The sequence below is a fragment of the Mercenaria mercenaria genome, chromosome 2 (assembly GCF_021730395.1).
Source record: "Mercenaria mercenaria strain notata chromosome 2, MADL_Memer_1, whole genome shotgun sequence".
NCBI classification, from domain to species: domain Eukaryota; kingdom Metazoa; phylum Mollusca; class Bivalvia; order Venerida; family Veneridae; genus Mercenaria; species Mercenaria mercenaria.
Genome location: NC_069362.1, coordinates 109,908,106 through 109,922,580, shown reverse-complemented (window position 1 = coordinate 109,922,580; position 14,475 = coordinate 109,908,106). Strand labels below are relative to the sequence as shown.

Here is a 14,475-nt window from a genome sequence, read left to right as displayed (position 1 = left end):
ATGATCATTTGACCCAAGTTTCTTATGAATCCTTCAAAGGGTTTAGGAGATATATAGCGGACACAAAATAGAAGGCTCGAAACTTTGACCTTGAGTTGTGACCTTGACCTTGGCTGATTCATAAGTTCTGCATATCGCCTTGATAATGTGATCATTTGACCCAAGTGAGATATAGAGTGGACACAAAATGGAAGGCTGAAACATTTGACCTTGAGTTGTGACCTTGACCTTGAGCCGACAAGGCTGACTCATGGGTTTTACACATCGTCTTGATGAGGTGAACATTTGACTCAAGTTTCATGAATATCCTTCAAGGGGTTTAGGCGGTATGGAGCGGACACAAAAGTGTTACGGACGGACGGAGGGATGCAAGGAGATCATTCTTATAACCCCACCCCCACCCAGCCCCCACACGCTCCCACCCGCCCACCATTTTTGGCGGGAGATTAACAAGTTTTACCATGTGATTTCATGGAGACAAATATTCTGACCAATTTTCATTAAGATTGGACAAAAGAACCTGGCATCTTGAGTGTAAACAAGTGTTTTCTTTGATTTGACCTTGTTACCTATTTTTCCCCCACAACACCCATGAACTTGTCCAACTTTTATGAAACAAACATTCTGACACAGCTTCGCTAAGATTGAAGAAAAGAGTAGCCTCTAGAGTGTTTACAAGCTTTTCCTATGATTTGACCTAGTGACCTAGTTTTTGACCAAACATGACCCAGATTTGAAAATTGTCCAAGATTTCATGACAACAAACATTCTGACCAAAGTTTATGAAGATAGAATAAAACAATGTGCTCCCTATGATGTAAACAAGCTTATTCTTTGATATGGGAACTAGGTTTTGCCTTTTGCATTAGAGATTTCAGTTATGGTTTGATTTGATAGAAATTTGCAAACTAATTTCAACAACAATAAATCTTGGATTCCATGATGAATCTGTCAGATCCAATCATAGGTTCTGGAGTTAAGGCCCCTGATTGATACCTGAAAGGGCCAATATTTGGTAATTTTTACCTTGTGAACACGTTAGAAGTGACATTTTATGTTCGATTTTGATCATACTTACATACAACTTAAGTCACAATAAGATCTCAGTTGATTACGAAAACCGGCTAGATTCCATTATGGGTTCTAGAGTTAATGGGACGGGATCTGGCCAGTTTTGGAAAAGAACCGAGATACTATGCCAATACAAGTCTTGTGCAACTTTGGTTATAGCTGATTGCAAAATGTTGTCTCTATCGTGTTCACAAGCCAAAAATAGCAAATGTTGGCTCTTTCAGGGGCCATAACTCTGCAACCCATGAAGGGATCTGGTCAGTTTTTGAAAGGAACCAAGGGAGACATTATGCCAGTACAGGTTGTGTGCAAGTTTTATTAAAGCTGATTGCAAAATGTGGTCACTTTCATTTTCTCAACCCAAAAATGGTAAATTTTGGCCCTTTTAGGGGGACATAACTCTGGAACCCATAATGGGATCTGGCCAGTTTTTAAAGGGAACCAAGATATTATGCCCATACAAGTTGTGTGCAAGTTTGATAAAAAACAAACATAAAATGTGGTCTCTATCGTGTTCGCAAGGACATTGTGAACGGATGGATGATCGAAGGACGGACGATGGACGAAGGGTGATCAAAAAAGCTCACCCTGTCACCTAGCGACAGGTAAGCTAAAAAGGCAGGGTTTCTGTTGCAATTCCCCAAATACGCCAATGGCAAAAAAAAAAAAAAAAAAGTGGCGGAAAAATATTTTGCCGTAAATGTTTATTTTTTTAAATGTGTATTTCTTTGTCTAAAACTCTATCTAGCCTAAAAATCAATAATACCCGCGGCCGCTTCCGTTCATAATACACAATACACAGCGTGTCACCAACCGAGGGATTAGCGATTCGACAACGCTGCCATGTGTCTCTCGATCTCTTATTTAATTTAAACATGCGATAAACCAATAACAGCTCTGAATGTAGAACGCGTGACGTATTTTATCAGCAAAACTATTTAGCTCCGCCTCTACATGTCATCGTTGATTGAAGTAATTACTGATATCGTCAAAGAAATGGAAATCATGTTTCACAGACTGACGTAAAAGGCAATGACAGGTGTTAAATGAAAAACGCCATCAGTTATAAATTTCGCGGCAATGTTCTAACGAGTGGAATCACGAAAGTAGTATCAAAGTAGCCATTTCAAAGTTATATTTTGTAGCAAAACTTCAGAATGAACGACTGACATCCGCGATAATTTCCAATAATCGTAGATTGATTTTGGCAAATTCTAATGAAAAACTGCGATAAACAAGCAGAAATCAATGGTAAAAATTAACTCTAGTCATAGAAAATACGTTATAAATTTCAAAAACAATGCCTTGGTAGTCTTGGTTGTCTTTTTTTCATTTGTCACACATTTTCGCGACCCCAATTTCCGATTAATTTTGGTCATGCAGAGAAGACCTACATATGCAAATGTATTTTTTGATTTTTGCTGAGAAGTACCCTACTATTTTGGCAAAGGAATAATATTTTCTCAAAATTTAGACCAAGAAACACACCAGAGGCCACCATTCCATACCTGTATTTTATCATTTTTCCAGGGAGAAAACCCCCTGACCCCCACTCATAGAGGGTAATTACCCCTCCTTTACCTCAACATTTTGGACCTAAAAATGCACCAGAGGCCACCATTTCATGCCTGTATTTCAAAATGTCCCATGGAGAAAGTCCCCTGACACCCCCTCACCCCACCCCCCTTCCCCCCCCCCCCCCCCCCCATCACCTCCCCTCATCAAAAGGGTACTAACCTCTCCATTATGTCTCAAACTTTTGGACGTAAAAATGCACCAGAGGCCACCATTTCATGCCTGTATTTCAAAAATTTCCAAGGGGAGTGCCCCCTAACCCCTCCTCCCTACCCCCCAATAAGAGTTTTACAATCAAATATTGAAAAAAACTGTAAAAATGACAATTTGTTGCAACATGCAGAGTGTGTTGGAGAATACACCCACTGGACTTCCCCTCCCCCTATGTGTTGTTGACTTCGATATTTTGTGGCGGAAAAAAAATTAGGGCCAGTGGAAACACTGATTAAGGGCCATAACTCAAGAAACAAGAGGGCCATGATGACCCTATACATCGCTCACCAGAGTTGGTCTGGCCTACTGACCTAGTTTATGACCCCACATGACCAGGAGTTGAACTTGACCTGAAGATCATCAAGACAAACATTCTGACCAATTTTTATAAAGATTTGGTTACAACTGTGGCCTCTAGAGTGTTCACAAGCTTTTCCTTTGATTTGACCAGTGACCTAGTTTTTGACCCCATATGACCCAGATTCGAACTTGACCTATAGATTATCAAAACAAACATTCCGAATAATTCTCATGAGTTCCAAACTTAAATTGTGGTCTCTAGAGTGTTGAAAAAATTTTCATTTGGTCTGGCCTAGTGACCTAGTTTTTGACCCCACATGACACAGATTCAAACTTGACCTAGAAATGATTAAGACAAACATTCTGATCCAGTTTCATAAAGACTGAGTCACAAATGTGGCCTCGAAAGTGTTCAAAAGCTTTTCCTTTGATTTGACCAGGTGACCTAGTTTTTGACCCCACAGGACCCTGATTCAAATTTTAACTAGAAATCATCAAGACAAACGTTCTGACCAAGTTTCATAAAGATTAGGTCACAAACGTGGTCTCTAGAGTGTTCACAAGCTTTTCCGTTGATCTGACCTACTGACCTAGTTTTTCATTCATTCCACGTAACCCAGTTTCAAACTTAACCTAGAGATCATCAAGACTAACATTCTGACCAAGTTTCATAAAGATTGGGTCACAAATGTGGCCTCTAGAGTGTTCATAAAGGCAAATGTTGACGCACGACGGACGCCGGACGACCGACGACGCACGACGGACGTCGGACAATGACTGGTCACAATAGTCAAACATGAAAGTCAAAAAATATGCAATTCAATTTTATGTTGATAATGTATACTAAGTAAAACTTTGAATAAACTTTTGGAAGGATCTTATTATAATATTACAGACAAAGTTGAATATATCCTTCAGTTGATTCATGAAGAAAATTTGTTCACAGATTTTTCCACTTTTAGCTCTTATATGGGCTCTTATATGGGCCAACTTGAACATCTGAAACAAGTGGGCCAAGATGGCCCTTAGTCGCTCACCTGAGTAACAAACTATAACAGTGTTAACATGTTTTACCTAGTGATTTCATGGAGACAAATATTCTGACCAATTTTCATTAAGATTCGACCAAAAAACATGGCCTCTTGAGTGTAAACAAGCTTATTCTTTGATTTGACCTGGTGACCTAGTTTAAGACCCTACATGACCCAGATAAAAATTCATGCCGTAAGGGGCCATAACTCTGGAACCAATGATGGGATCTGGCTTGTTTTCGAAACGAATTGAGACATTATACCAATATAAGTTGTGTGCAAATTTGATCAAAGTTGATTGCAAAATGTGGTCTCTATCATGTTCACAAGCCAAAAATAGTAGTAACAGGTTGGCCGGTGGTCTAGTGGTAACAGGCTTGACGGTCAATCCAGAGGTCCGGGGTTTGAATCCCGGTCCAGGCACTGGAAATTTCTGAGATGCTCTTGAGTGTCTCCCACCTAACTAGAGGCCTATACCGGTTCTTCCCAGGAAAGATGGCTTCACGTATATCGGTGCTATACACCGGGCACGTTAAAGAACCAGACTGTTTATTCGAAAAGAGCTAGGCTTAGTTAGCGGGACACGTCTGTATCTGAAAAGTTCTCTCTGTCTGTTCTAGGGGCTTTATCTCACTCTGCCCCTCTGGTCAGATCGCTCTGTGTCTGTACTAGTAGAGGATGATTTCGCGCCCTGTGTGGCTGCAGTATATGCCTCTGAACGTGTTTATCATGAAAAGGGCGCTACATAAATCTGGTATAATAATAATAATAATAAAACTAGAACCCATGATGGGATCTGGCTAGTTTACAAAAACAAGAGGGCCATGAAGGGCCTGTATCGCTCACCTGATTTATTGACCTAAAGATCATCAAGATTAACATTCTGACCAAGTTTCATTAAGATACGGTCATAAATGTTATCTCTAAAGTGTTAACTAGCTTTTCATTTGATTTGACCCGGTGACCTAGTTTTTGACCCCACATGACCCAGGTTCGAACTTGACCTAAAGATCATCAAGATTAACATTCTGACTAAGTTTCATGAAGATAAAGTTATATAAATGTGGCCTCTAGAGTGTTAACAAGTTTTTCCTTTGATTTGACCTAGTAACCTAGTTTTTGACCTCACCTGACTCCGATTAAACTTGACCTATAGATCATCAAGATTAACAATCTGACCAAGTTTCATAAATATGGCCTCTACAGTTTTAACTAGCTTTTCTTTTGATCTGACCTGGTGGCCTAGTTTTTGATCCCAGATGACCCAGTATTAAACTTTTTACTTCTACATGACCCAGATTCTAACTGGACCTTAAGACCATCAAGATTAACATTCTGACCAAGATTCATGAAGATACAGTCATAAATGTGTGTGTTCGGGTTTAACGTCTTTTTCAACAATTTTTCAGTCATATAAACGACGGCAGTCATAAATGTGGCCTCTACAGTGTTAAGAAGCTTTTCCTTTGATTGGACCTGGTGACCTACTTTTTGACCCCATATAACCAAATACCAAACTCTTCCATGATTTTATTGAGGGTAACATTCTGACCAAGTTTCAAAAAGATTGGGCCATAATTGTGACCTCTGGAGTGTTAACAAGCTTTTCCTTTGATTTGACCTGGTGACCTAGTTTTTTATTCCAGATGACCCAAAATCAAAGTCGCCCAAGACTGAATTGTTGGTAACATTCTGACTAAGTTTCTGACATTTTTGTACTAACATGACTATTCCTTACCCTGGAAGACTGAAATAACATTTAAAACCGATCTCATTAGATGCTGCTGATATATATTTATTTACATAAAATAAAGGGAGGTAATTTATCATAAATTCAGTCAAAATTTATCTACCCTGATTGTCCATCTGATGGCACAAATGACATTTCAAATCAGTATCTTCATTGGTTACTGAGATACACCCATTTTAATTTGAAACAAAGGGAGGTAATTTGACATAAAATCTGTCCATAGCTATCTACCCTGATTGCCTCAGTCAAACTAAAGACAATAATGAAATTTCAAATGAGTACTATAAATATTTACCAAGATAAATCCTTTTTTATTAAAATCAGGGGAGGTAAGCATGCATTGGTATATGCATGTAGAAGATACAGAGTACAAGCCTATACAACAATATATTAGTGAAGTATTCATGTTGATAAATGTTCAATCAAGAGTTATCTAATATGACTTTTTCTTACCATGGAAGATATAAATAACGTTTCAAACCAATATCATTAGAAGCTGCTAAGGTGTATTCATTTAGATAAAAAGTAAAGGGAGGTTATTTGTCATAAATTCAGTCAATATGTGTCTTCTCTGATTAACTAAGTCCATCTGTTGACATAAATGAAATTTCAAATCAATATCTTCATTAGTTACGAAGATATACCCATTTTAATTTGAAATAAAGGGAGGTAATTTGACATATTTTTTTTTATTTACTCTGATAGTCTCAGTCCAACTAATGACAATAATGAAATTTCAAATAATTCCTATAAGTACTAACTGATATAAATCCATTTTGATTACAATCAGGGGAGGTAATCAGATATAAAATAACTCTTGAACCTACTGACAGATTCGTCAAGGAATCCAAGATATATTGTTGTTGAAGATATTTTCGAAGTTTTTATCAAATCAAACCATAAATGAAGCCTCTATATGGCTGCAAAAGACAAAATAGCAAATTTTGGACCTTTAAGGGGCCATAACTCTAGAACCCATGACGGAATCTGTCCAGTTCAAGAAAGGAACCAAGATCTTGGGGTGATACAAGTTGTGTGCAAGTTTGGTTAAAATCAAATCATAGATGAAGCTGCTATTGTGCAGACAAGGTCAGAATAGCTAATTTTGGCCCTTTCAGGGGCCATAACTCTGGAACCCATGATGGGATCTGACCAGTTCAAGAAAGGGACCGAGAAATTATGGTGATACAAGTTGTGTGCAAGTTTGGTAAAAATCAAATCATAAATAAAGCTGCTATTGTGCAGACAAGGTCAGAATAGCTAATTTTGGCCCTTTCAGGGGCCATAACTCTGGAACCCATAAAGGGATCTGGCCAGTTCAAGAAAGGAACCGAGATCTTATAGTGATGCAAGTTGTGTGCAAGTTTGGTTAAAATAAAATCATAAATGAAACCTCTATCGTGCAGACAAGAAATTGTTGAGGCACGGACGGACTGACGAAGGGTGATCACTATGTGACTGGTGAGCTAAAAAGCAAGGTGCCTTTACTGTACAGTATTTTACTCTGAAATAACGTAGCATGCACCATGCACAACTAAGGTCACCACTTCGTTGTATAGGGGTACAAGAACGGGTCTTTTTAAACAAGAGGGACAAAATGGCCCTATATCGCTCACCTGTTATCACTGCACTTAAGGGCAAGAAGGTCAAAAAATCATAATCAAGATCAATCAAAAGAATTATGAGAAAATATAGTTGAAATTTTCTTAAAGTTACTTCAAATAAAAATATTTTCAAATCAGGCCAGTAGTTTCATGCCCGAAGGATTACATCAGAGGAGGATAGGAGCAAAATTTTGACCGATGAAGTCCAAAGGACAGGAACAACAAAGGGAAAATTTAACCGAAAAGAAAAAAAAATTCTTACAAAGTACAGATATGTCAAAATACACATAAAATTGGAGGTACCATCCATGTTGTTCCACAGAGAAGTGGTTTCGGTTTTTCCCTACGGCCAATAATAAAAAGTTACTAAATAAGCTATTTATAGTAACATAAAAGGGAAGTAACTGAAAAAAATTATTGTAAGTCAACAAAAGAAGGATCTGCCAAATAAAAACAAGAGCACTGCAATCGACGCAAATGCAGAGCAATATACACACAAAACAAAGTCATATGACCTTTGACCCCTACGTGTGACCTTGACCTTGAAGTGAGCCATCTGAAATATGCGCTCTGCACGTAATTTCGATGAGGTGAACATCTGTGTCAGGTTTCTTTGAAATCCTTCAAGGGGTTCAAGAGTTACAGAGCGGAAGGGAAATTGCTAACCAACAGACATACAGACAGACGGACACCAAGGCGATAACACAATATGTCCCTTCGGGCGAATAAAAAGGCTTCAAGATCTTATGGTGATACAAGTTGTGTGCAAGTTTGGTTATAATCAAATCATAAATGAAGCTGCTATTGTGCAGACAAGGTCAAAATAGCTAATTTTGGTCCTTTCAGGGACCATAACTCTGAAACCCATAATGGGATCTGGCCGGATCAAGAAAGAAACCAAGACCTTATGGTGACTCAAGTTTTGTGCAAGTCTGGTAAAATTCAAATCATAAATGAATCTGCTATTGTGCAGACAAGGTCGAAATAGCTAATTCTGGCCCTTACAGGGGCCATAACTCTGGAACCCATAATGGAATCTGGCCAGTTCAAAAAAGAAACCAAGATCTTATGGTGATACAAGTTGTGTGCAAGTTTGGTTATAATCAAATCATAAATGAAGCTGCTATTGTGCAGACAAGGTCAAAATAGCTAATTTTGGTCCTTTCAGGGACCATAACTCTGAAACCCATAATGGGATCTGGCCGGATCAAGAAAGAAACCAAGACCTTATGGTGACTCAAGTTTTGTGCAAGTCTGGTAAAATTCAAATCATAAATGAATCTGCTATTGTGCAGACAAGGTCGAAATAGCTAATTCTGGCCCTTACAGGGGCCATAACTCTGGAACCCATAATGGAATCTGGCCAGTTCAAAAAAGAAACCAAGATCTTATGGTGATACAAGTTGTGTGCAAGTTTGGTTAGATTTAAATCATAAATGAAGCTGCTATTGTGCAGAAAAGGTCAAAATAGCTCATTCTGGCCCTTCGAGGGGCCATAACTCTGGAACCCATAAACGAATCTGGCCAGTTCAAGACAGGAATCAAGATCTTACGGTGATACAATTTGTGTGCAAGTTTGGTAAAGATCAAGTCATAAATGAAGCTGCTATTGTGCAGACAAGATCAAAATAGCTAATTTTGGCCCTTCAGGGGCCATATCTCTGGAACCCATAATGGGATCTGGCCAGTTCAAGAAAGGAACCGAGATCTTATAGTGATACAAGTTGTGTGCAAGTTTGGTTAAAATAAAATCATAAATGAAACCACTATTGTGCAGACAAGAAATTGTCTAGAACCCATGATGGGATCTGGCCAGTTTTCGAAAGGAACTGAGATATTATGCCAATACAAGTTTTGTACAAGTCTGATCAAAATTTCTTGCAAAATGTGGTCTCTATCTTGTTCACAAGAAATTGTGAACGGACGGACGGACGACGGGTGATCACAAAAGCTCACCCTGTCACTACGTGACAGGTGAGCTAAAAAGTGCCTTTGCTAATAGAGAATACTCTGAAAACTGCGTACCATCAAAGCCCAGTTTGCAGCTACATGTGTATGCAAGATGTCCATCAATGCATTCAGCTTCATTCTCACACTGGTTCCCGACACAGTCATCCCTACTGTGTTGACAACGGAAACCAGTAAAACCTTCAGCACAGTCACAGAATCTGTCAAGGTTGTTATTGATATTCAAACATGTCCCATTGTTACAGTCCACATTATCACATGGCATTTTCTCTTGGTCACATGCATATGCTTCAGCTGTAAATAAGTGCTAACATGAATAAACACTGATATTAAAACCTGAAGAGAAAACACTGATAATAGGAGTAGGAGAGGACCTAAACAGAAGATATCGATAGTCAAGGCAAGAGAGAGGCTAAACAGAAGATATCGGTAGTCAAGGCTAGAGAGAGGCTAAACAGAAATGTTTGATCTCAAAGGTTAGTCTGAGTGATGTTAACGGCTAGAAAAAGGTTTAACATAACACGCTGATATTTAAAGGCTTTACTGGTATTATAGGCAAGACTGATATCAAAGGGTAGACAAAGTCAATGCAGAAAACACTGATAATAGACAGAGGCTTAACAGAACACACTGATATTAAAGGCACAAAAATCTTTGAGTCATCTCTGAAAATTTTCATATTTGGGAAAAACTGAAACCATATATAGCATTTTATTTTTTGACAAAATTTACAATGTTTGGTGACAATTTAGTAACTGTTCAACTGAGTGCTCTTTACAAAGAAGCAAAGATATTAAAAGCCTAAAAATTATAAATAATTTTGGAAGTTGTTCAGAACTGGGAAAAATAAACTCTTTCTTTTTACTTAGCGACTGCCTCCTTTTACCAGAGGTAACTCTATAGTGGGAAAAACACTGGCGATGTTTTGTACTTGTGTTACTAAAGTTACATCAAATATACATGTCTAAAAAATGTTGAAGATTTCAAAACTCAATTTAATTTCAAAACTATCTCACTTTGTCGCTCCAGATGTACTAATGAATGAGTGTTTTGAACAGATGTTGAAAGAAACAAAGTTTAAAATACTTCATTTCAAAGTTTCCACAGTGCAACCTCATAAAAATAAATGAAATGTCAGAAGTAAATATCTGGTATTAAAAAACATGTATAACAGTTTTTCGATAAATGAATTTAAATCATATCAAGCTACTTACCTGGTCTGTTGTTACAATCTTTATAAATTGCAACAGATGCACTGTCTGTTTCTGATGTATAACTGCTGTTGTACTGTGCACAGATATATCTACCAGTATTATCTTGAAGACCAGAGAATGTAGCTATGATACAATCAGGATTATTCTGACAGCGGTCTTTACATTCATCAATAGTGGTCAAGAATACCGAAGAAGTGACCGTATTTGCCTGTTGGTCAACAGCATTCTCGTTTTGAACAAAGTTCATTGCACATCGGTACCGAGGTACAAACAGTTCTGTGTCGCACACACAAACACCTTCCATTCTGTCTAAGCTGTTATAACACACGTTATTACCATTGCAATCGTGATTATTACAGAAGTTTGGCGTGTTTTCACAGAAAGGACCAGAGAAGCCACTACTACAGGAACATGTGTAATCATCTATCTGGTCGATACATCTACCCCCGTACGGACAGGCATCAGGGTACAGGGCACATTCATCTGCAAAGTACAAGAACAATGAAATATGTGGTCCTAGTGAATGATGAATGAATGCTAGCTTTTATAAAAACTGAAGTTGTTTTTGGTTACACGATGGAGAAAAAGTATTTTTGAAATGCTTTAAAAAAGTGTCATATAAATGTCTTTACACCAATCCTTACTGAATTATAGTTGTCAGCTTGTCCAATATACAAATAGCAAATTTGACTGTTTTAAAGAAAACACAACATTTATAAATTATCTTTTTATATCAACAAAACATAAATCCTATATAACAAGGCAACTTGATTTTTGTTTTAAACACAAAAATGATTCCTGGATTTTCATAAGAGTATTCACCTAAACTTGGCTGCAAGCTCATATTTTTTTACTTTTTTGAGCAAATTCTTACTGAGATCAGTAAGTAAGGCACTGATTAGTGCCGAGCTATTAGGGCAAAGCCACCAACATACTGTACCCGGCGGGATTCTGCAGATGCTATAACATGAAGCAAACATGCATTCTAAGCATAAAACATGTAAACCATCAAATGGAGTTAATATTATGTCATTATGCTTTCACTTCCTTTCAGACTTGTTTTAATTGTGCATTGTAAGGCTGTCACATGTTTAAGTGGCACTCATAAACATAAAAAAGATACATTAACAGCATGTGGTCTGCTTGTAAACCCAAGTTTATTCTCCTATTTAAACTCTCCTTGAAAAGGTACTGATCTTTCCCCATCTCAAACTGTATTTCGATTCTCTGATCATCCATGCATTGGTTAGAAGCTTACCAACGTTGATTTCACAGTTGAGGCCTTCATATCCATCTGGACATGTACATTCATATCTTACTGAACCAAACGCCCGACAGGTGCCTCGTTCACAGGGGTTTTGACTACATGGATTGTTTGCCACAGCACAGCTATGAAATAGAAGAACCAATAATATAGGTATAAAGCAGTTTATACAAACTATACATACCGGTTGCAAATATCTGGATAGTCAAAGTTTTATCAACGTCTGTCTAGGAATATTGTCAAATAGTCATCCCTGCTTCCAAGCAAATCCCATGACGGTGGTAAAACAATGTAATCGTGAAATAGCAACATGCCAAATCAAATGCTTGACATATTCAACGTGTAAATTTATGTTTATGTCACAACCATTCAGAACATAATGAAAGTATTCAATCTAATTATATTTTGCTGTAAGCGATATGTCAAGCTCAAAATACTATCAAACAATTTCACTGTTTACATTTTTAGAAGGGTACATCAAAACACCAGAAAACAAAGTAAATTTAGTATTACTGTATTATTTTTTACTTATATTACAAACAAAATATATAATATTTAGCAACTGAGATACAAACTTTGTACAACAATATTAAACAAGACCTGTCACAGGAGACAGTGCGCTCGACTATTTTGATGCTGGATAGTGAAATTGGGTACATCTGAGGAAGCTGGAGCTGTCACTGGAGTGTTTAATGACTCAAATGTGAAAAAACATATTGGACAAAAGCTTAAGTCTCAAAAATTTAAATCAGTATAAAGGGAACATAATTCATGTAAAACTTCTTCAAAAGTAATGCACCATGTGGCATATCGTGCAGCTAATAATTCGGAACAATTATTTTAAGTTTTAATCAAATCTATTTAGTAATACTGCAGATACAGCAAAAGTGCATCACAACTTGAACCGGAAATACTTTTAGTAAAAAGAGTGCATAACTCAGAACGTACTGGTGCTAGCATTATCAAACTTGTGTTGAATGATGTGAGTGATGATGTGGAACAACCATTTTAAGTTTGATTAAATCCATTTAGTAACAGCGGAGATATAAAAAGCATCAAAATTAAACTAATTCTAAGTAAAAAGGGGATATAACTCATAAAACATTCGTGCAAGAGTGACTGACCTTGTGCCATATGATGAGGATGATGATCTGGAAAAACTAATTTAAGTTTTAATCAAATTCATTAAGTAATAGTGATTATTTTCGAATGAAAATAAATCCGAAGTTATTTAGGCCAGGCATTATCTGGTTTATCTCGTTGATATTTTTAGATAAATGCTAATTTTAGACAACTTGTTATTATACATGTATGTCATTCGGAATGCTTCGGTTACAACAGTAAACCTATCTCTAACGTCACTTTATCATTCGCAAACATGTCAGGTGAAAAAGACACAAAATTCCCACCCTCCACACATGTTAAATTTTGTATTATAGATCTAGTAGTACATGCTGCTTTGTTAATTTTACAAAGATACTGCTGTCAGTTGTTTATTTTCAGGCAACCAAGAGATGATGACATGAACAGCTTTAATGATGCTCCTGCTGCAGTTCTTTTCAATGTGCTTAGGACATCAGTCTCACATGTCAATGACTACACCTAGGTATATGGAACAGTTTACGCTTGTATTCATTAATCACTTCTATTTAAACTAGCACTGAAACAGTTCCAGATATTATCGATCTAAGTTATACAAATAAAGTCTTGCATAACATTTCAAAATATTGGAAGAAAGCAGTTGTAAACGGTCATATTTCAACAGCTATATCTGTTGGTAGTTATACCTTCATCAGAAGAATAATTTACGTCATAGGTATGGAAATGAAACTTAGGTACAAGTGAAAGTTTTACCTATTATATCTATAATTGATGGACGACACGTGCCAGTGATTATGCCTGCTTACATACAGATGGTCCATATCTCGATTATTTGAACTACTATTAACACAATTCCAGATATTAGGTTCGCTTAACATTTCGAAATCTTGAGGAAAGGCATTGGTGAACTGTCAGACTTGCTACATCAGATACTACATTGTGTAGTTACATCTTTATCAGGAAAACAATTTACATCAGATGTATGGAAATGAACTTTAGGTGGAAATGAAAGTTAAAGTTATTGTATCTACAACTGATGGACGACACAAGCTAGTGACTATACTTTTTTACATAAAGATGGTCCATATCTTAACTATTTGAACTACTGCTGACACAGTTGATATTATGTTTTGAAATGTCAGACTGGTTTCGTTCTAATACTGATTTTAGATTCGCTTAACACGGGAATGCCGTTTTGAAATGTCGGACTTGTTTCATCAAGACCATCAGATTGAAGCATAAAATACTTTCTTTTTTAACAAGCCGTCAGGAGAACAATTGACAACAAATGTATGGAGGTGAAACTTTAGGTGGAAATGAACGTTTATGGAAGTTTTAACTATTGAATCTATAATTGTCAGTCAGTGTGTTTACCATGGACAAT

General features: G+C 37.1%; 1 protein-coding gene across 8 annotated transcripts in view; it reads right to left on the bottom strand.

The window, feature by feature from the left end:
• The window catches only part of LOC123562448 (sushi, von Willebrand factor type A, EGF and pentraxin domain-containing protein 1-like), a 447,821-nt gene that overhangs the window by 232,416 nt on the left and 200,930 nt on the right, over positions 1-14,475 (bottom strand). Inside the window, exons 34-36 of one of the 8 annotated variants that reach the window (XM_053537526.1) lie at positions 11,985-12,115; positions 10,727-11,209; positions 9,570-9,806 (exon numbers count right to left, since the gene is read on the bottom strand). The exons of the other annotated variants lie outside the window; for them this stretch is intronic. Of the exons in view, the coding sequence (XP_053393501.1) occupies positions 9,570-9,806; positions 10,727-11,209; positions 11,985-12,115 (851 nt within the window). The remainder of the gene's footprint in view (positions 1-9,569; positions 9,807-10,726; positions 11,210-11,984; positions 12,116-14,475) is intronic. 8 annotated transcript variants of the gene reach the window in all.